A 22,845-nucleotide genomic window follows, 5' to 3' on the forward strand; every position below is an offset into this window, starting at 1 on the left:
GGAAATGTAGTTCGTCTCGTTTTTTGCCGCGTTGGACTTGGACATCCCGGTCGGCTGAGCCTGGGGATGGCTGAGTCTGCGAGCTTGCGAGTGCAGCTGTGCACGGAACAGTTCGGTTCCCGAGCCCCGCGCGGCTGCCACGCTGCCGCCGACGGCAGCCTGCAGTGGGACGGGGCTCGGCGGTGGGGCTGGCTCTCCGGAGCCCCGACAGCGAAACCCGGGCAGGACGCGGGTGGAGGCGGGGGCCCCTGGGCAGCGCTGCCCGTTCTTTCGGGGCTCAGAGCCGTGCTGCTGCCTCAGGGCTTCCCAGATAGCGTCAGCCCGGACTACCTGTCCTATCAGCTGTGGGATTCCGTGCAGGTCCGGCTGGCCGACTGCCGGGGGAGAGGGGCGGTGGTATAGCTGGGGACCAAGGGAACAGGCCACTGCGGGTGCATTTGCACATGGAAGGCTGGGGTGCACCGCAGAGTCCCGACAGTTTTCCAGGTCACACAGCACCAGTGAGAGCTGGTAGAATACAGTAGGCCCCCCTGCTCCTGGGACCACTCCTCACTCCACTTCTTTTCTCTCCAGGCCTTTGCTTCCAGCCTCTCGGGCTCCCTAGCCACCCAGGCAGTATTGCAGGGCTTAGGGGTAGGCGACGCAAAAGCCTCTGTTTCAGCTGCCACGTCCACCTGGCTCCTGAAAGGTGAGCTGGACCCCGGGAGCCTTACCGGTTGGTCTCACACACACACTCCCACCCCGCCTTCTCTCTCTGGCCTCCTTTTTCTCCACTGCAAATCCTAGTCCTGCGGTTCCGCAATGTTCTGACCCCCAACAGTGGCTCTGGTGTGTGTTTATTGATGGTCTGCTGTCTGGTGAGACAGTACACAGAAGCCTCGTGTCCCCATGCTTAGAACAGTATTCTCGTTGCCCCTTGCTGGAATACGGTCATCAGTGAATCAGCCCAAAAGACACAACTTGTTACCCTTGCAAACTTCAGAATCTCTAAGTCACCTGGGTCCCTCATCCTTAAATTAACTTTAAACCTACTTTATGCAGGGTTGCATAAAAATGGGGTTTATTACACAAAGCTGCCAGCTTCTCAGGATGGTGAAAATCAGAAACTTCAAGTGGGGAAAGGGGCATGTAGCTGGTCCTAAACTGGTAAGGCTAAAATGTATTCCGACTCCTCTGGGGTAGAAGACAGTGCTGTAAATAATGATTACAGTAACCATGTGCTGGGAGGGTACAGCTTTCCGGAAAAATCACCAAGAAAAAAAAAAAAAGATAGCACCATGTCACCTAGAGAGTTAAGCAGAGAAAAGGGAAATGTCACTTGTTTCACGTTTAGGAGAGCCTGTGGCTCAGTCTTGTGGCCTCTGTTCCTGCCTGCTGTTCCCAGTGGTATTTGTAGTGGGAGTTCTTGAAGAGCTCTGCAGCTGGATTGATTCCAGTGTGTTAGCACCCGGGCTTTGATCTGCCTTTTGTGTCCACTGCCTTCTGTTTGAAGTATGTAAATCTTATCTGAGGAGAGTTTCCTAGAGGTTCACAGCCTGTGCAAAACTTGGTTGTGGGAGAACTCAGAAAACTCAGATGTCCTGTGACTGGGAATTGCTTTGGAATTTGTCTCTTTGGGGAGCTTCAGAGAAGAGGCTTTGGTATGCAGAAATCGGCTTGCTAAGGTGTAAATTGTATAACAATAAAAAAGCCTTTTGCAAAGCTAAAGTCAGTCAGTTCACCAGAAGCTGAGTCCCTGCAGCCTCAAAGGCCAAAAATCATCCTAGAGTGACCCTCTTTCTTCCATGGACCCCTGGGAACCGAACATCCTACACATGGGTATTTAAATGGAACCTAGGGGCAAGCACATCCTCTTCTTTCAGCGGCCTGGCCATGTCTTTGGTGAGCCTCCCTGGACCCTTTGGAGATGAGGAGGCTTCTGTTTATGCCCCAGCTATTAGAACTGAGCACACTGTGTAACTAGGGGTCACCTCTAGAGAGGGCATGTTAAAGCAGAAGCGATCGATTATTTTCTTGTCCTCATTGTCTTTTAATAATGGCAGTAATAATAATAATAGCTGCTGGCCGTGTTTTTATATGTGAGTCTTTCATTTGCTGATTAGACATCATAGCAGCTGTAGGACAGATTTCCCCACCTTATACCTGGGGATAGAAGTGCCAAGGTCACACATCTGGTCACTTGTAGGGCCTGGATTTGAATGTAGGTGATTTGGTCCTTTTCACAGTATCACACTGTGCTTGGCTTTATCTTTTCTGTTGTTCTCCTGTTAGCCAAGTTTCAAAACTGCAGGTGAAGTCTGGGTCAGTATTTTAGTGTCATTTCTAAGCATCCCTTTCTTATCACCAACATGTTGCATATGTCTAACAGTGTTTAAGAAGAGCTGAGACTGTTTTAAGATAGGAAAGGATATGCACTTTAGAGCCTGTTACCCATGTTAAAAGAAGCCCTCTTAGTTAGAAAGGATTTGAGAAGCTTGTTTCCCTCAAGGGTGAGATGTTTATATGCCCCACATAAGAAGTACCCTTGGAATTTTGGTTGCTTGCTTTGTTTTTGACACAGGATCTTCTGTAGTCCAGGCTAGCCTAGAACTCCATCTATCACTGGAGATAAGCCCCGTGTCTTTACTTGGAATTGTAAGCATGTACTCCTGTACCTGGCTTTGGAATGTATGTTGTAATCATTTTCAGACACATACTGTCCTGATTGGTTGGCGAGTTAGTTTTGCTTGGTGGTTTTTGTTTGTTGACAATTTGAAATGAGCTAAAGTCATCTGAGAAAAGGGACCCTCAGTTGAGAACATGCCTCCCTAAGATTGGTCTGAGCCTGTGGGAACTTTCGTAATGATGTGGAAGGGCCCAGCCCACTGCACAGTGCCATGCCTGGGCAGGTTGTCCTTGGGGTGTATTAGAAAGCAAGCAGAGCAAGCCAGTAAGCAGCACTCCTCCATGGCTTCTGCTTTGGTTCCTGTCTCCAGGTTCCTGCTCTGCTTCAGTTCCTGCCGTGACTTCCTTCAGTGGACTGTGACCCAGGGTACATAGGCCAACAGGCCCTCTCCTCCCCAAGCTGCTCCTGCCCATATGTTTTATCACAGCAGTAGAACCCCAATTAATACACTTACTGTACTGGAACCATGTTAATCGTTGTAACCAACAGTAGTAATATCACTAGCAGTTAGTATTTCAACAGCTTACTATAGGCCAGGCATTTTGCCCTCTTACATATAATTTGTCTCTCAATGCCTGCTATAGCCAGCTCAATGACATTATTCATTTTTTCAGATAGAGAAACTCCAAGCAGACCCAGGCCAAGTGACTCTTGTGTCTCTTTTTTATTTTTTATAAGAATTTCATATGTGAAATTATCATATAAATTATGTGTTTACATAATTTATCCCTCTCTTCTCGCTTCACCAACCCCCACTTCTAAAATTCACAGCCTCTTATTTTTTAATTATTATTGTTACACACACACACTGAGTTCGTTTAATGTTGGGATTGGATAATCTATCAGGGAGCACATCCCTGGAGAAGACAGATCTCTCTCTCGGCAACTGTGAATTGCCTGTGGCTCTTTACCTAGGGTGGAGCCTTGTGAACTTCCCCCCATCCGTGCCGGCATGTCAGCTGGCACCATGTCTCAGGTCTTGTTTAGGCAACCATATTGTTGAGATTTCATGAGTTCAGTTTCCCTGTCATACAAAGAAGGCACAGTCTCACAGCAGGCATCCTGGTCCTCTGGCTCTTACACTCTTCCTGCTTCCTCTTCTGAGATGTTCCCGGAGCCTTAGATGTAGGAGTTGTATTGTAGATGTATTGAGGCTGGGTACTCAATGGTCAGCTCTTCTCTGTATTTTGACCAACTGTGGCTTTCTATAATGATCTCCATCTGCTGTAAAAAGAAGGTTTTTTTTGTTTTTTGGTGGTTTTTTTTTTTTTTTTTTTTTATGAGGGATGAGAGCTACTTGTCTATAGGTATAAGAATAAGTATTTAGAATGCAGTTAGGAATTATCATGGTTGAGGGAAGTAGAATCAATGGGTTCTTCTCAAGGGTCTATGGCCTCACTGGGCATGGGAACTGGGCTCTGTTTACAAAACCAGGCATAGGGGCTGAAGAGATGGCTCAGCAGTTAAGAGCACTGGCTGCTCCTCCAGGGGTCCTGCCTAGGTTCAGTTCCCAGCACCTCCATGGCAACTCCAGTTCCAGGGATTCTGATACCCTCATACAGACAAACATGTAGGCACAACACCGATGCACATGAAGTTTTAAAAAATCATTTAAAAAATTGCCAGGCATGAATTTCCTATTTTTGAGCAGGACTTAAGTCCAATTGGTTGGTTACCCCCAGAATATAAGTACCACTATTGCAGCTTTAGGAATATCATGCCATTCTAGGCATTGTGGTTCATGGGTATTGCAGCTGAGTAAGACTATTGATTACTTTTCTCCGTTGGTGCCTTACATACTTCTTCCAGACACTGTGAGAGTTAGTCCTTGTATTTATTGGCTGATATATGCTGAACCATCCCTGCATCTCTGGGATAAAGCCAACTTGATCATGGTAGATGATCTTTTTGTTATATACCTATATTCTGTTTACAAGTATTTTATGGAGGATTTTCATCTATGTTCATGAAGGATATTGGCCTGTAGTTATCCTTTTTTGTTGTGTCTTTACTGGTTTTGATATTGGAGTGATACTGGCTTCTTAGAAGGAGTTTGGAAGTGCTCCTTCTGTTTCTATTTGGAATACTTTTCCCAATCTTTCACTCTAAGATTTTGCCCAGTCTTAAGATAGGAGATGTGTCTTGTAGACAACAGGCAGGTGGATTTTGTTTCTTAATCTATTCAGCTAAACCTATGCCTTTTGATTGGAGAGTTGAAACTATTAACATTTAAAGTTATTATTAAAAGGTATGTGTTGATTGTTGCCATGTCTTTGTTTTTTTCTGTTTGTGATCTTAGTCATAAACAGTGTTTCAGTAATTGTTACTTCATTTGTTTTTGTTTTTATAGTCTCAGCTATGCTGATTCCTCTCTTCAATCCAAAGTATTGCTTCCAGTATTCTCTGTATGTCTCGTTTAGTTTACATGAGTTCTTTCAGCCTGTTTCTTCACCCTCAACTATGGTAGATAGTTTTGCTGGGTATAAGAGTCTAGGTTGGCAGTAGGTCAAGTGCATTGCCCCAGGCTTTTCTCGTTTCTTAAGTTTCCATTGAGAAACCATTTGTTGTACTGATGGGTTTTTCTTTATAAGTGACGTGGGTTTTTCTCTTGATGCTTTCAGTACCCACCCTTTGTTCTGCGTACTACATGCTTTAATACAGTGTGTCCTGGAGTCTCTTCTCCAGTCTTGTCTGTTCGGTGTTCTGTGTACTAAGTGCTTTAATACAGTGTGTCCTGCGAGTCTCTTCTCCAGTCTTGTCTGTTCGGTGTTCTGTGTGCTCCTTGTATCTGTATGGTTGTGTCTTTCCTTATAGTAGGGAGTTTTTCTTCTGTGACCCCGTTGAAGATCTAGTTTATGCCATTGTCCTGGGGTTCTTGTATATTTGTTCCTATAATTTAAAGACCTGGTCTTTTCATGGTGTCTCACAGTTCTTGCATATTCCTTTTGTATGGTTTTAATTTTTTTATATTCTTTGTGGTCTGTGTGGTCTAATTCCACTATCTTCGGATCTTGATATTCTACTTTCTACTTGACCCATTACACTTACAGGGCTTCCCTCCTGAGCTTTTCAATTCCATCTTAATTTCAGCTTGAGTTCTCATCAATATTTATATCTCTTCACTGAATTAATATTTCAGATACTGAATTTTCTCCATTAGGGTTTTCATGGACATCACTCAGGCATTTATTGTTATCCTCTTTCGGTGATTGAGCTGTTCTTTGAGTCTTTCTTAAGCTGCTTGAATTCTTTACTAAAGTTTGTGGTTCTTTTATATTTGGTTTCCTGGGTTCATGTAGTTCTCACTGGAGAACACTTCTGGAGGACTACTGGATTTGAGTGAGGATGTACTCTATTGACCTTTTGTATTGCTGTGTTTTCATGATGTGACCTGAACATGTGGACTTCTTTATTTGGTTGTGTGTCTGATGTGAGATTATGGCCTGCCTTAGGTTGAGCTGGTCCAGGAACTGCAAGACCAAAGCTAGGCTAGGGACAGCTGGTGAATGAGCTGCTGGATTGGAGCTGGACCTTCAAGTGTGGAGATGTTGTGGGGGTTGGTGGGGTCAGGACAACTGAAAGGTGGTGCCACACACTACACATCTCGATGTCGGCCTGCAGGTGTGGCAATGGCGCTGGAATGGGTTGGGGTCAGAAACCCATCAGGCAAAGGCAGTTTGCGAGCTGTGTGTCCCGTTCTTAACTGCCACTCTTTTGCAGGGATTTTACAGTAGATCCACAGATAATTTATGGACAGGTGATTACTAATTCATCAGTAAGACTGAGAAAGTTCTAGATCTGCAAATTAAAAAACATAGAAGAAGAGATGAGAATTAAGTTTCCTATTCTGGTAGACAATATTGACTTTCAGCTAATAGCTAGGACATTATGTCATTATTTTCCCATAGTGCCACTCTCCAGCCCTAGAGACTGCTTCTATTGATCCACAGACCTCCCCTCGTTTCTGTCAATGGCCCAAGTTGGATATATGCCCTGGTGATGTAAGTGTGCAACTAAAAGGAAGAAATGGAGTCTGTCCCAGTGACTCCCTCTGAATCAGTAATAGTAATCTTGCCATGTTCAAAATTAAAAATTGGTATAATATAAAAATCTCAAACATAAGAATTTTGTTTATAATGTAATGTGCTTGAAGGGAAGACGTTCAAGTGACTTTTAGAAAGTAGGATACCCATAAAGTTGCTTTGATGGCGATTCCAGGACCAGGCAATAGAAATGGAGAATTAGAGCAGACTGAGTAGGAAAGTGTTATGCACATAGTATCTTTTGAAAGATTGTGGTAGTGAGGGATGGTAGTCCCCCATATCCCTCAAGTCCAGGGTTCAGTGTGTGTAGTAGAAGGCACACAAGCATGGAGGCTCTGTAAGGGCTGAACGTGCTTATTAATAAAGAAAGGGGGAGGTTCTGCCTACAGTTGTATATGGCAGGGACTCCCAGCTTGCTTTCTCACAGCCTTCTCCGCTTAAGAGTCTCTGTCCTCAAACTCAAACAAGATGGAATCCTCCATCGCTTCAGTGTGTCCTTCCCAGTGCCACCCTGGGAGTCCTCCCAGCTATCTGATTCTAAAACATTCCTTCCCTGGAGTCCTCCCACTAGAGCTAATGGATGCTGTGTCCACAGAGGGACAGGCTGAATTAGCAGATGTTTTCTGTGGCTCAGACAGTTTTACCTTCAGCAAAGCTACTCAGTTCTACCATTTTGTTATAGAAACAGCTACAGACTAGACAAATTTAGGATAGTTGTGCCAAATAGCTGTGTGTTCCTCAACACTGTAGATGTAGAGCTTCCTGAGAAGCATGTTGTGCTGTCTGTAGTTTCTATGAATTAGTCTTTCATACAAGATTATGATACTAAGTATTTATCTGTGTTTTTGTTAATAGCTGGCTCGTGTCATTTTTACTGTCTAATCTGCCACTGAGTAGATCTCCCAAGACTTTGTGAATCCCCTTGCCCTTAAACATTTGCATCATTTTAGTATTTTGCTGTTCCTAACCGCATTGCAGGCTGAGGATACAGCTCACCTTACAGAGCGCCTGTCTAACAAGGTTGCAAACAGTATCTCCTGTCCATGCTGTACACGGGCACGTAGTTCTCCTCCTGTACATACCGAAGAGCTGCCGACCTCAGCTCACCCCTCAGTATTAACTCTGTCTAGAGCTTGTCACCAGATGTTTTCCCAAGAGCAACGTGGCTGCAAGTGAATCAGCCAGTTCAATGCCAGTGTCCGTCTGTCCTGCAGCTCCCGAGTTCCTCCCTTGTCCTTACGATGCCTTCTTCTCATCCCCAGATTCCACTGGCATGTTGGGCCGCATCATCTTTGCCTGGTGGAAGGGGTAAGTTTGTCTCTCTTCCCAGTCAGCTGACTCTGGTAGTGCTTCCCAGTGGCATTGGTAATAATACAAGCCTGTGCTTGTTATAGAGAGTTCAATGAAAAAAAAATCTATGCAAAGTGCTTAACATTTTGTGTCCCACTTGCATTTTATATCATCTCCAGTCTCCGTAAGCTTTTTGGGTAGGATTGAGCATTTTGAAGATGCAAGTCCAGAATATAGTTCAGATGTAGTGCATCTGCCCTGCCATGGGTAAGGCCCTGGATCAATTCCCCCCAAATTGAAAAGAAGATGACGAAGACATTTTTCAAGATGTGAAATACACCTAGAAGAGGGAAATTATTTTTTTCAAGCCACTCACTCTGTAATTGCTGAGGCGGGACCGAGACCTTTCCTCTTACCATAGCATCAGGCTGGTTAAGTGGGAAGAGTGCCCATGTGTTCAGAAAGTCCCCTGGGCACATACAATATATGCTGCTTAGGACCCCTCTCCCACTGAGATTCTAGATTAAGATCCAGAGCTAATGATGCAGTTTCTGGGCTGGACTATACTGCAGCATCTCCTAACACAAGGATCTTAGAGAAATTGCCTTCAGGTGTTTATGCATGGGTCAGAGAATAACTGTAGAATGGAGACAGAAGAGGTCACCACCCACAGTGTTGTATAACAGAAATATCCTAGGCCTGGATGTTGGAGCCCAGCCATTCTCTTGGTGTTCCTTCCTACCCACCCATTGTTTTGTGAGCCAAGAGAACCTGGGCTGCTATCTGTAACTTGCTGTTATACCAAGTGTGGTGTTAAGCAGTCCCAGGTTTGTGGACTTTGGCCTGGTTACCTTTGAAGAAGCAAGAAGAAGAGGAGAAAAGGAGAATGATCCAGGAATAGCCTCTTCAAAGGTTGCCCAGAGAATGAGAGACCAGCCAGTAAACAGGATGTTTTCCTTGGAGCCAGTAATGGGGAGATACCCAGCAGTCATGGAGGGTCCTCCCAGCTAAGGGTCCTATTTCAGGCAGATCTGACTTTCCTAGGTTTTTCAGAGGAGAGGCAAGTGGCACACCATGTGACTTAGTTTGGCCCAGTCTGTTGCTAAGGGGAATGGAGCCAGCACTGGAGAGGGCCTGAACTTGCCCTGCAGCTGAGCTGGGAAGGGCTCTCATCAAGCTGCAGCAGGGCCTGGCCCGATTCTGGGATACTGAAAAGCAGCTGGATGATCTGTAACTATCAGTGACAGGGCCACAGCTTCTGGTTGACGGTATATTTCCTTCCCTGAGCCCTTTAGACCTCACCATGATGTAGGACAAGTCCCTTAGAGCCCGCAGCATTCTCCTTTGTTCTAACTTGACACAACCTCTCATCCCCAACAGGAGCAAATTGGACTGTAACGCAAAGCAGTGGAGGTGAGGAGGGATGGGAGAGAGGAGAGGGAGAGAGGATGGGGGAGTCTGCTATTATAGAAGTTTCTTCTTTATGACCTCTAACCTCTGATCCTTCCCCTAGGCTCTTTGCTGACGTCCTCAACGATATAGCCATGTTCCTGGAGATTATGGCTCCCATGTACCCAATCTTTTTCACCATGACTGTCAGTACCAGCAACCTAGCCAAGGTACCCACCTCTGGGGCACTTGTGTACCTGCGGTATCAGCCTTAATGATGCTGTGTATGACTTACCTGGGCCCTGTCCTGAAGGGCACTTCTGAAAAAGGGACAAAGTTCATGTGTTTCTAGTCAGACACAGACAAATTTTCTGATCCTCCTTTGACTGGACAGTCAGTCCTTGTACCTCAGCCAGCCAATGCAAGGCCATGTTGGGAACACCATCATTACTGTAATTAAGGAAACAATTCCACATAATTTATCTGGTAATCGAGAGAGGTTTATTTCTGGGATAACTTATAGCCAATAGGGGTTGGTTACAGGATCCGGGAGAGATGAGGTACCATCCAGCGGAGAACTCTGGCTTGGTGTCCCATCCAGCTTCCAGGACCACAAGGTATCCAGAAGGGCCAAACACTTATGCACTTCGAGTCTTAAGGGGCTCCCTCTCAGCCATGCCCCAGGGGCAGGTCATAGGCAGGTGTGGCCGTTACCTGTTGTCACTCTAGGGGGCAGTGTTTCAAGGTCAAAGCTGGAACAGCTAGCTACCCACTGCACACCGTACTGGAGCCCAGAGCTGAGAGCTGAAGGTAGTCTGACACCAGTGTCTGGGGACTAGCTTCCTGGCTACTTTCCTTTCTTTAGTAAAGCATCTTTTCTGTGCCTACTGCATGAGTGACACAGACCGCAGACTCTCCCATCTTTAAAGGAAATGATGCATAATTCCACAGATATTTATGGAATCACAGTTCTGAGCATACCAGATGGGAAATGGTCTGGGGATGTAGAAAGGCCCTGCCTGTGGCTGAGTCCTGCAGAAGGAGAGGGGTTTATGATGAAGGGAGGTTGGTCTAGCCAAGAAATCACACACACACAGCAATCCACGATTCCGATGGACAGACTGAAGGGCCACTGAAGCAAATGCAAGCTTTCCTTCTGTGTTGGGGTTCACCTTGCCCTCACAGCTCCTTCTGTTGAGGAAACAGAGGTCTAGTAAGGTCAGGAGAAAATCCCACTACGGTCAGGTATGTAGGACACAGTAAAGCTCCACGACTCAGTTCTGGGCCCATCTCAAAGGCTGGTCTGTTAACACCACACCCAAGTGAGCGCTTTTGGTATTTGGGGGTAAGCAGTCTTTTTGTTTAAGGACAAGCAGTAAATGCCATGCACACCGTATCCTTCACCCCTGCTTTTGTTACCAAGGTAGGAAACGCCGGAGCGTAACACTGCTGGAGCTGTGGATCAAGGGTTGTGGCTTCTGGCATGTCCTCAAATTCGGCACTAAATTGCTTCCGAGGCCTGTGTGACTGTCAAATACTGTACTAGAACAAGGCGTGGTCTTTCCCCTTAAGTTCACTCTCCGTAGCGTTTCAGTCTCGGACCAGCACTCCATCCACAGCTACAGCAGCCAGAAGGTGGCTGTTATCCACACTTCCTCAACTGACACCTTCCACCCGGTTCTCGGGAATCTTCCTCCTACTTCTATCCCTTCATACACACACACACACACACACACACACACACACACACACACACACACACTCGTCTCCTGGTCAGCACCTCTGCTGAGAAGCAGTTCTTTCCTAGGTGTTATAATCCTTCTCTAGTCCTTAACAAAGTCCAGTACTCCTTTGAAAGTGGAAGTCATTGGGCCAGCAAGATGGCAACCCCAAGCCTGCCAGCCTGAGTTCAGTCCCTGGGACCAGCATGGTGGAAGGAAAACCAGGGGCTCCTACAAATTCTCCCCAACCTCCACGCGTACACCATCACACACATGCACACATACACATAAATAATTAAAAAATAGTAAAGGAGGGAATCAAATTGGTTACTTATCTGACCTGTTGCTCTTTGGGGACCTTAGAGACTTCCAGGCTCTACTTGGACCAGACTGTTTCCTGTCAGTCATTCCAGCCTCACTTTGTACCATTTTTCTCTTGATTTGGAACAAATTAGTTCCTCCACTTTTATAGCTATGTATGAGTCTCATCAAGAAGCTGTGTCTGTATTTTAGCGTAGCGTGTCATCCTGTCTGTTATCTACAAGAGGCTTGATGAGAAGTCAACAAACTAGTAACTATTATTGGCTTTGCTATCTAGAGATCTCAGGAGAGGTCTAAGTGCCGTACTCCAGGCTGCTGGAGTAAGCTTGGATTGGCCTGAAAGGCTAAATGGGCCTAAACGGGGGCAGGGAGAAGAAAGGGCTTACATATAGGTAGAACGGAGACCAGACTGGTCCTCATTGTTCAGTCAGAGAAAGGTTGCAGCCAGAGTAAGAAACGGAGATGGGAGGTATGTCTTAAAGAAGATCTCTGTGGAAGCACACACCTGTGATTCTAGTATGTTGGAGTCTGGGGTAGGATTAATGCAAGTTCTAGGGCAGCCTAGGCTATAGAGCAAGACCCTGACTCAAAGGGCAAATAGATCTTTGGGTAGGAAAGTGTTCTGGTGGAAGCCCCACCTCTCCACCCAGACCCTGCCTCTCAGAAAGTCCTGCTAAACACAGCTCCTCCCCCAGAGATGCTCAAGACCACCCCCACAGTGTATTTAAACTGCACCCCAGAAAACCAGACATGGTTTTTTGGTCTCTCGCCCCTGTCTCCCCTTGGGGGTTGGGGGTGGAAGAGTCACCCGGGAACGCTTTACCCATTAAACTGGGACTTTTTCTTATTTGGTCTGATTTGGTCTGATTTGGATTGCTGTGTCGGTGGAGAGGCTTATTGGGGTGTAAAAATTTCAGAAAGGAAGTTGAAATTCCCTATAGTCAGGGCCACAGGGTGATAGTGGCAGATAAGCCTTTCATTTTTTTTCTCATGGAACAAGATAGGGAGCATGTGCCTAAAAGATGTGAGAGTCAGAGCTAAAAGCCAAGGACTAGATTCTGTGTTTGCTGGAGGAGAGGGGTCACCAGAGACCAGCCATTCTCTGGTTGGTTTGAGTTGTTTATGTGCTCATCCACAGAAGGATCTGTTTCTACAGCCCACGGTGGCTCTGACCTTCACTCTTCTCTTTTCCCACCCAGTGCATTGTGGGTGTGGCTGGCGGGGCCACTCGAGCTGCACTGACCATGCACCAGGCCCGAAGAAACAACATGGCTGATGTGTCAGCCAAGGACAGCAGCCAGGTGAGCATCGAGCACTGGGGAGACAGCATGAGGTAGGGAAGGGGCCAGGACAGGCAACAGTTTGGAAGTGTGGAGAGAGGCCCGTGAGTGTCCCCGGGAGGGAGGTGAGTAGGGAACCTCAGTGCCCTGCTGTGACTCAGGCTGTGGGACAGATCTGACATCCCAGTTTTGGAGATGAGTTCAAGCTGATTCAGCCCTTGCTCACTGCCTGTTTGCCTCTGTAGGCCGAAGCTCCACCCTGGGAGCTGGATGTAGTGATGTGGTTGGCAAGTTAAGGTGTACTCAGCATGTGAGGTTGTTAGGGTCGCCAGCCAGAGGCCTCCACTTAGGAGTTTGGAAGGTCCTTCTGGCCTAGCACCCTTCCCCCTGACTGTGGGAGCCTGGAGCAGAAGGGGACTAAGAGGGACAGCCCTGAGACTGAACCCCAAAGGTACTGGGTTTTGCTCCAAACCTCTGTGCTAAGTGCTCTGTGGGTTTTTTCATTTAACTCACGCCCACGCTGTAAGTCAATACTGTTGGATCCTTGTTTCACAGATGGGGAATGTAAGGCTTGGGCAGGCCCCAGAAATGTGAAGGGTTGTTGTTGTTGATTTGTTTGTTCCTTGTTGTAGTTGTTGAATCAGTTTAGAAACCTGTTCTATCCAGTCCTTACCTCACATCGTTTTGCACAGCAACCCTTAACTAATATTTGTAAAGCATTCATCGCATGTCAAGTGTGTCCCCTCCATGGACTCAGTCCAGACTTTACAGCGGTGTTGTGCCCATTGTGACCATTTCACAAATAAGGAACTAAAGCTCAGAAAGTCCCAAGTCCACCCAGACACTCATGGGCCAGTCCCTCCTCCCGGGAAATGGTTGGACTGATGAAGTGAAGGCCAGGCCCTTCGCCCAGCATCTCCCAGCTTCTCAGGTTAGTTCTCCCTGGCTCCCGGCCTGCCTCAGCCCCCAACCTCAGTGAGGCAGAAATGCATCACCAGGGCACTGTAGACCACGTGCTCAGTCCCATTGCTGCCCCCTCCCCCTTTCTACTTGTTGCCAGGGAAAGTGAGGTTCCCTTTGGGAGGTGCTTAGTCTCATTAATAAAAGAATTTAGAAGCAGATTCAGTGTATGTGATAGGAACAGTGAAGAAACCACTAAAATGGTCACTTTATTATTAGGGTTTTTATTCTTTTTTATTACTAGGTTTTTATTGTAGATAAGAGAGAGAAAATATCCAGAGACATCTGGAAGAATCTGTAACAGAAAAGAGGAAGACTGGACATGGCCAGGGCTGTCTGCAAGAGAGGCGAGAGATCGGGAAAGAATAGTGGAGATAGCAAGAGAGGGGACAGTGAGATAGCAAGAGAGGGACAGTGAGACTAGCAGCAGTGGAAGACAGGGTGTAAAGAAAGGGTAGGATGCTGTGCGGGGCTTTGAAATGGGTAACAGGTACTTGTGAGAAGGACCAGGAGCTGCAGGTCAGCATGGACTTGACATGAAACCCACAGGTGCATATCGGTGGAGAGCCAGAGGTCCCTTCTGCCTGAGGCTAGGGAAATGCCTCCTTCTGGGGACAGAAAACCTGTTTCATGGGTTCCTGAGGCATGATGCCTTTTATCTCAATACCAGAAATCCTTCCATAGTCCAGCTTGTGCTCATGTCTGGACATGTAGACTGCCTGAGACCTAACACTCGGAAGGAAGCTCAGAAATAATTAGTTTAAGAGAAATACATAGCAGAGGTTAGGTGGAAATCCCAGCAGCCTCCTGGAGGAGGGCTGGAGAAAAGGTTAATGCCCTTTAAGTTAGGCGTGAACAAGAAACAGCTTATTAAAGGAAGAAGCACTCCCGAGAATGGAAGTGACTAGCAAGCGAAGGAAAGGCTCCAGAGAGCAGCCAGCCAGGCAGTCTGTGGTCTTTATGGCAGCCTCCCGTTTGTGCTTTGCAGGCTTTGTTAGATGACACCAGGGTAAGGAAGGGCAGCAACTGTCAACACAAAAACCACAGCTGTCATCTTAAAGGAAATAAGAGAGTTCATTCTGGAGCCACTTTAAGTAACCATTGCCCAGGAACACAGAATTAGGTTCCTCCGAATTCCATATTCCAATATGGAAGCAATTTCCTGAGGTTTTATACTTTCACAGAACAAAGAAAGACACAAATCAAGGCAGGTTTAGAATACATTGGTGGTGCACCAGAGAGGGTTAACAAGGACAGATTTTGTTTTAATGAACCCAACTTAGAGTCTGTTCTTCGGTTAGAGGCCTGGCACATTCAGTAGAAACCATAAGCAATTGCTTTGATAAAACATAACCTTTCTTTTTCAGTATAGTAATTGCTTGAGAAAAGCTAAAGGCCCAGGGCTAAATCATTGTCCCAGTTTTTAGATTTTAAGAGTAGCAGAATCTGGAGAGTCACTTTCTGACGAGATGGTTGTCCCGGAGTAAGGCTTGGAGTGGAACTCATCACGTCCTAAAAGCCAGTTTATTTCCCAAGCAGAGGATGTTTTAGACCCCTTCCAGGTCAGCACTGAACAATTAACAAGCTAGCGTTTGGCTAAAACTGTCTGACTCCTTTTTGGTTTTAAACTTTAGTTATAATATGAATCAAAAAGAATTTTGACTAAATTTAGTAGTTTTAATTAATATGACCATTTACTTATAAAACAGTTTGGTTCTGCGTAAACTATAAAAATACAAGCATATGTGAACACAGTTGCTTGTAAAGATAATACCAGATTCTGTACTCATCAGTCTTAGGTTCAACTGTTGATTAGATCACATTATGGTAGAACTAGCAATTCTTAATCCAAAATAAGTTTTTACAGACGTGACTTTAATATAAAGTCAGAGATCGTGGATCTTAAAATCAGAGTGTGACCTGACTATTGGTAAGGCTTTGAACAGGCTTATGTGACTTTCTTTAAATTGGACAAGATAAGAACCTAGAAAGCTCTATCTGTAGAGGAGTGCAGAGGGGGGCCAGCAACAGTTCTTGCTTTATAATGTATAGTTCTAAGGTAAAACTTAGCTGTAGAAATGTAAGGTATTCATTATTAATGCCTTTGGACCTAAAAATATAGTCATCTTGGTTATATCCTGAGCAAGCTAACCTAGATTGTGAATTGTTTGTTTTATATAAACAAATAGCATTTTAAGATTTTAGGAAGTAACTTAAAGACCCAAAGATACCATTTTAACGGGTTTTAAGAAAGCAATGAGAGCCGGGCGGTGGTGGCGCACGCCTTTAATCCCAGCACTCGGGAGGCAGAGCCAGGCGGATCTCTGTGAGTTCGAGGCCAGCCTGGGCTACCAAGTGAGTTCCAGGAAAGGCGCAAAGCTACACAGAGAAACCCTGTCTCAAAAAACCAAAAAAAAAAAAAAAAAAAAAAGAAAAAAGAAAAAAAAAGAAAGCAATGAGAGTCTTAATTTATAAATACACACATATAAGGCCTTTTAATATATGCTAAAACACAGTTTAAGGTATGCCAAGACTAAAAATAAATTTAAATTTCCAGCATGAGATTTTTATTTATTTGCAAAATTTTTAATGATAACATTTATGTGTTTATATATATATATGTATATATGTGAGATATATATATGTGTGTATATATATATATATCTATATATATATATATATATAATACACATACAATTATTTTAAGTACACAGAAGAAAATGGATGAAAGAAAAAAATCTAAGTGGTCCCTGTTACTCGAATTCTAGGGACAGAGTGAGTTCCATCCCAACTTGTCCTAACATAGACTGTCATACTGCTAATCACTTGTAAACACATGACACAATTACAATCAGGTGTTCAGAAGTTCCCTTCTATAGCTTTAGAGGGAGCAAGATTAGTGCTTGGTGAATCTGTTAGGCTGCCCTCTGTCTGTGTGCCTAGAACCTTGCATCTATAAGAAGGTTGAGTCAGGGATGGGTTTTTTGTTTTGTGTTTTGTTTTTTGAGACAGGGTTTCTCTGTGAAGCAGTCCTGGCTGTCCTGGAACTCACTCTGTAGACCAGGCTGGCCTCGAATTCACAGAGATCTGCCTGCTTTTGCCTCCCGAGTGCTGGGATTAAAGGTGTGTACCACTGCCCAGCCCAGGGATGGGTTTTTCAGGTCATTGCTGTTTAACATGGAAAGGGTAGGGTCCAGCAGTTGGGGGTGGGGTTGCTGAGAATCCTGTATTATTGAAAGATCTTAGAAAAACATTGTTATTTGAGCTAGTAAGTTAGGAATAGTCTTTGTGCAGTTTAAGAAAAAAGAGGAATCAGCTGGTGTGAGGAGCGTCCCCTTGGGCAGGCAACAGGACGAATGCGGCACCTGTTCTGAAGTGGGGCAGGGAACTGGGGTCTCCAAGTCACTGTCAGACAACAAACAGAGAGTCACAATAGGACGCAGACTTAGATGAGGCCAACTGCTGCTGGGGGAATCTCCAGAGACACTGCCCAGCTTTTGTTGAGGGTGTATGATTAAAAAGGAACATGGACAGTAATTATTCCTGAGGGTCTAGGCATTCCCCTACCTCCAAGACGTGCTATAGACATTGGAGTATATGAAACTTTCTTTCCTCATAGTGTGCCCAGTGGGGCTTTAGATCACTTCCCTTGACTTGTACAAAATAAATCCAGCTATGGGAAGGCATTCAAGTTTAAGATTTATCTTTTGGTCAGATTTTTCATTCACCAGCTTGTATTGAGGCCAGAGATTACAGTAAAATATTAGGCTCTTTTTCTCTGCATTTTAGGGCTTCGTCCTAGCATGTCATAGCAGCAAGTGTAAGGTGAGAGGCAGTACTGGTGTTATCATCAGTGGTTGGGGACTGGACAGAGTGTTTTCAGGTTCTTGGCTTCGTAGCTCAAGAATTGGAAATTAGAGCTCGCAGAGATGTGCACAAGAAGCAAGATAACTTTATTTGGAACTAAGCTGTCATACAGATTAAAATGGGATACGCAGTCAAGATTGACAGCTGGCCACAGTGAAAATACTCAAGGACCCTGGGATATAGCCTGGTGTCTTTTTTTTATGGGGCCTAAGGAAAGGAGGAACTGATTACTAACCGGCATAGTTTGGGTTGTTCAATATTTTGATTAATAGGTTCAGTTACATAATTGTTTCTCTACTATGTATGTCCCCTTCCCATAATGCTTCCAATTTTAGTTATGTAAACTCAATTATGTAGACTTTTTTGAGATGATAAATAGGGAATTCTCACTAAAAGGTAGCTTTACTGCTCATGTACCCCAAACCAGTGGAGGCCAGGTTGGCCTTTCTACTCTTTATACCTGGATACACTGTGGATACATTTGAATAGAAACTGTCTACATTTGATGGTTACCAGGGGCAGGGAATACTGGAAGCCCAGTGCAGATTTGGAGAGAGGTGTGTGTGTGTAGTAATGCAGATAAAGGATAACTGTTTTCCTGTTACGGAGAAGACACCTGTTACTGAGGTGAATCAGAAATCCAGAGTTCTCTTAGCTACAAAGACCTAGGTTTCCTGAGTAACATGGGATCAAGACCACAAGTCACCAAATACACTACTCAGTTCTAGAGTTAATCTTTCCTAGTGCCACTCCTTAGTCCTTGAGTCTATTGAGATAGAACCCCAGACTGTAAGCCCTTGCCCCATTAAGAATTGTCCCTGTAGAAAAAAGAAATGTAAGCTGGGAGGCACCGGCAGGTGCCAACGTTCGGAGCTGTAAGCAGTAAGATCCTGCAAGGAGTGGCATTAGCATTCACTTTATCATATGGTGGTGGGGACACTGGGAGACATTAACCCCTTCTTAATAAAGGAGTGCCTGGGCAGAGACCGAGGGGTGGAGAATAAAGGAAGAGAAATCAGGGAGAACAGGCATTGCAAAATGCAGGATCTGGGGAATTTGGGATTCCCACTCCTGTTAACTTCAGGCCTTGGAGGGTGATCAGAGGGACCCAGGTAGTTGGAGCTAAGAGTTTCACAGGACCATCTGGGTGTGAATTGACTATAAACAGGACATAAAGTTAAACAATATACAATGTCTCTATCACTATTAAGATTATAATAGCTGGGCAGTAAAGGTACGCCTTTAATCCCAGCACTTGGGAGGCAGAGGCAAGAGGATATCTGTGAGTTTGAGGCCACCCTGACCTACAGAGAGAGTTCCAGGAAAGCCAGGGTTACACAAAGAAACCCTGTCCCAAAAAACCAAAACAAAACAAAAAAGATTATAATAAACATAACCCATTTGGGCCACAAAAATCTATTGATCCAATTCTAAATCTGTTTACCAATGAGAGGGAGGTATTTGGCATGGTCACAGTCTGATTTTATAGATCTTATAAAGCAAAAGAGACATCACCAGAATTGTCAGGAATACACAGATAGCATTTTGTTTAAATAAAGTTATTAAAAGAGTCGATCCTGATTTCAAGCCTCAGCACTTTTTTGTGATGCTTTCATCTTGCCTGGGCCCCGCCTGCCTGAACCCTTGGGGTCAGGTACACAGCTCATAGCAGCCTCTGTGCCCAGAGCTGCTTCTCTTGTGGGTGGGTCTAAGATTAAAGAGTGAGAGGGACAAAAGGGATGTAGAGAAGACGGGGGTGTGCAAATGAACGCTGGCAGAGTGCATCGCCAGGGTCACTGGGGACACTGGGTGGGTGTGCCTCTTGGCTGTCACTGCTACTTCACATACCCTGCAGCCCCATCACCCACCTCAGAAAGGCAGGCCCACTAGGGAGCGGGGGCTCCGCCATCGTTACCCTCACTTGGGCTCTGGACCCTCATATAGGGCTTTGCTGTCACAGCTCCAGCCCTCACAGAAATCAGCCAGGTTTGTGGGCACCCGAGATCTGGGCACCGAGCCTCCAGGCCTGAGGCAGAACAGAAGATAAAGCCTGGACTGAGTGCTTCGAAGGGAATCTGGACAACAGGGAGCTGAATCTTTGAGGAGCCCCCTTGGAGTCCCTCCTGGGTTACCACATTTTACAGGGGAAACTAATGTTCCCTGTGAGGGTTCTAAGTCTCAGTAATGAAAGTTTAGAAACAGATTGAGAAGGAAGCTCAAGGATGATCTAATTAGACCTTAAGAGAAAAACAGTACAAGTTAAGTGAAAAATCCCAGCAGTCTCCAGGAGGGAAGATGGAGAAAAACATCACAACTTGTAAGTTAGACCTGGAATAGAAATAGATTGTTTAAAAGGGGTAAAAGTCTACCAAGAATGGAAGTGGGCTGTGGAGCTGAGGCAAGAGTTCACAAGGCACCCAGCCAAGCTGTGTGTTCTTTCGTGAACATGCACACACACCCCCCACCACCACCACCACCTTCATATGTCTCTGACTGTTTGGAGAATGCTGTTGTCGGATGACGCCAAGGTAAAGAAAGGCGGGAGTCTCCCTCTGAACCTGGCTCCTTTCACGTTTGTCTTGAGGTAGCTTCTCCAGGTGCCTGCGTTCACATGCTCACATAGTGTTGTTGCACTTCACGCGGCTGCTGGAACTGACTTTGTCTACCTACCAAAGCAGGGCCTTTCTGTTCCCAAGCTCCTCAGCCCTCCATCCCTGGCTTACCACTTCATACGCAGCCTTCGTTCCCTTGGCCTACCTCCTTGCAAGGAAAGCTGGGAGCAAAAAGAGCTCTTGAGCCTTGGGGGGGGGGGGCGCTGTGTGCCAAGACCAGCTTTTCCCAGAACCCCAGTAGTTAGGCACCCCAGTTCATACTCTTGAATAATGCCCTGGGGCAGGCAGCAGGGCTCTTTACCCCAGGATGTCTTCATTAGGGCTCTGGTTTCCTTGGCCCACAAGCCAAGGTCAAGGCCTGTTCCTGTCTTCCTGTGCTTCCTTGTTGCCAGTATTGGATACCAAGCAATCAGAGGGATCCACCTTTCCCAACACACTGTGGAAAACCAGTTGTGCACAGCCAAGAGTGCCCAGTGTAGGAATTCAGATGACTCTTGGAAGCAACAAAGTTATGTCCCAGGGTGTTCTGAGGACGTTGTGTCTATTGAGCAGAGAAATTCCCAGCATCTTTTAAATAGCCGCTCACTCCCCAAAACATTAAAAATGTAGTTGGCACTCCCACTAAGGGAGGGAGCCCTGGTTGGTTCTGAAGCAGAAAGGATCCCAAGGCCGCCCCTCTGCCTGAAGGGAAGCCCTCTAATGCTCAGTTTCTCTGCTGTTTTTCAGGAGACAGTGGTGAACCTAGCAGGGCTCCTGGCCAGCCTTTTGATGCTTCCTCTGGTGTCCAGTTGCCCCAGGTAAGCCAGGAGTGAGGCCGGGGCAAAGACGCCCAGCTCAGCCTCTTCCTGTGTATGTTAGCTACCTGACTCTGTTGCCCCAGCCTCAGCCTTGGATGTTTCATCCTCCTGACTGCGCTCCACATCTATGCCAACTACCGAGCAGTCCGAGCCCTCGTCCTGGAGACCTTGAACGAAAGCCGGCTGCAGCTGGTCCTAAAGCACTTCCTTCAGACGGGAGAAGTACTTGAGCCTGCTTCAGCCAATCAGATGGAGCCATTGTGGACAGGTGACCCAACCCTTTGGTCTCATGTCCCCTGTGTCCCAGACTTCCCCCTCTGCCTGAGCATTCTGACTACAGCTTCCTACAGGTTTCTGGCCATCCCTGTCTCTGTCCCTGGGTGTTCCCTTACACCACTTGGTCTCCAGGTGAGTGGCCCAGTGTACCCTGCCTCGCCGCTTCTTCCCACACGTCCCACATATGCCCGTTTTCAGCTACACACTGATGTTTGGTCAGGTTTTACTGCATAGCCTGTTCTAGGTTTCTTATTGTCGTTGTACAGGCTTAGAGATCAGCCCGAGTGCTTGAGGGAAGCAGTGACTAGAACAGAGTAGATGTGTCTTAGCAGCAAACTGCCCTGTAAACACCTCTGTATATACCCATAGACAAAAGCAGCCCTCAGCCTCTCCTATGGATAGTGGTGAATGCAGAAACTCATGGCCATCCAAGGTGCACAGAATAAATTGAGGATGTAGACCTTCCTTACCAGTCACTTACACCATCCCCTCTAAGGCTCATGGAAAATTGTGGAATAAGGGGCAGGAAGTATGTAAGATCTGGAAAATAAGATAAAGAGCTCTGAAACACCATTTTTCTACACTTGGTATGATCTGGTGTACTTTTTTGCTATCATAAACACCATGACCAAAAGCAACTTGGGGAGGAAAGGGTTTGTTTGGCTTGTACTTCCAGGTCACAATCATTGAGGGAAGTCAGGGCAGGACTAAGACAGAAGCCACGCTGTTTACTAGCTCACTCATGCTCAGCTAGCTTTTTTACACAACCCTGCCTGCCTGCGTAAGGATAGTGTCACCCATAGTGGGCTGGTCCTTTCCAAATCAATCATCAATCAAGACAGTATCTCACAGACAAAGGTCCCTTCTTTCTGGTGACTCTAGATTGTGTCCAGTTGCCAAAAACTAAGCACCACACAGTACAACCAGTGCAGTCATTAACTCGCAGCTGAAGTCACCTGCACTAAACCCACACAAGGCTGGCCCTACCAGCCAGCCAGGGAGGAGGACTGTTCACTATTAACGGATTCTGTGAGAAGGGAAAATCACTGTCTTTAGTCGTGTATCCACTGATGAGCCCACCAGGCTTTAACTATAGCTCCAGGTTCCCGGTCATAAAGAAGGCCATGGTTTAATCTTAGTGGGCCACAAAACAAGATAAATAGACAGCAAATATGAGGGAGAGATTTGTGGGGAGAAGGAAGATGGAGAGGGGTGGGAGGTATGGGGAGAGTTTAAGTGATCAGTATGCATGATGTGCACATGCAAAACTACATAATGATTTCAGCAAAAGAGATGCTTCTAGATGAAGGAAGGGTGGCGCACAGGAAGATGGAGGACTGTATAGAGGACGGAGAAGGTGTGGGAGTGGGGTAAGGTAATAGCTAGGAAGAAATGGGCAGTGGCAGAAGGTCAGTTATAGCCGCAGTGTGTCCGAGCGGGTCCTCTGCCCAGCTCTCCCTGCCCCAGTGCGCTCTTCTCTCCATCAGTGTCTTTGAGCTGAAGCAGCTGGTCGAAGGGCATCAGGAACCATACCTCCTCTGCTGGAACCAGTCACGAAGTGAGTGTGCCACCTCCTCCCAGTTCACTGACTCCCCTGACTCCAGGCCTTCACTCTGGACAGTTG

General features: G+C 46.1%; 1 protein-coding gene across 1 annotated transcript in view; it reads left to right on the forward strand.

Moving 5' to 3' along the window:
* The window catches only part of Rusf1 (RUS family member 1), a 25,628-nt gene continuing 2,783 nt past the window's right edge, over positions 1-22,845 (forward strand). The window contains exons 1-10 of the mRNA XM_059266094.1: positions 1-360; positions 574-688; positions 7,971-8,016; positions 9,379-9,411; positions 9,512-9,617; positions 12,629-12,730; positions 20,875-20,945; positions 21,029-21,213; positions 21,296-21,353; positions 22,709-22,779. Coding sequence (XP_059122077.1) covers positions 67-360; positions 574-688; positions 7,971-8,016; positions 9,379-9,411; positions 9,512-9,617; positions 12,629-12,730; positions 20,875-20,945; positions 21,029-21,213; positions 21,296-21,353; positions 22,709-22,779 — 1,081 coding nt within the window. The 5' untranslated portion in view covers positions 1-66. The remainder of the gene's footprint in view (positions 361-573; positions 689-7,970; positions 8,017-9,378; positions 9,412-9,511; positions 9,618-12,628; positions 12,731-20,874; positions 20,946-21,028; positions 21,214-21,295; positions 21,354-22,708; positions 22,780-22,845) is intronic.

Source organism: Peromyscus eremicus, chromosome 1, assembly GCF_949786415.1.
Source record: "Peromyscus eremicus chromosome 1, PerEre_H2_v1, whole genome shotgun sequence".
In the NCBI taxonomy this organism is placed as follows: Eukaryota; Metazoa; Chordata; class Mammalia; order Rodentia; family Cricetidae; genus Peromyscus; species Peromyscus eremicus.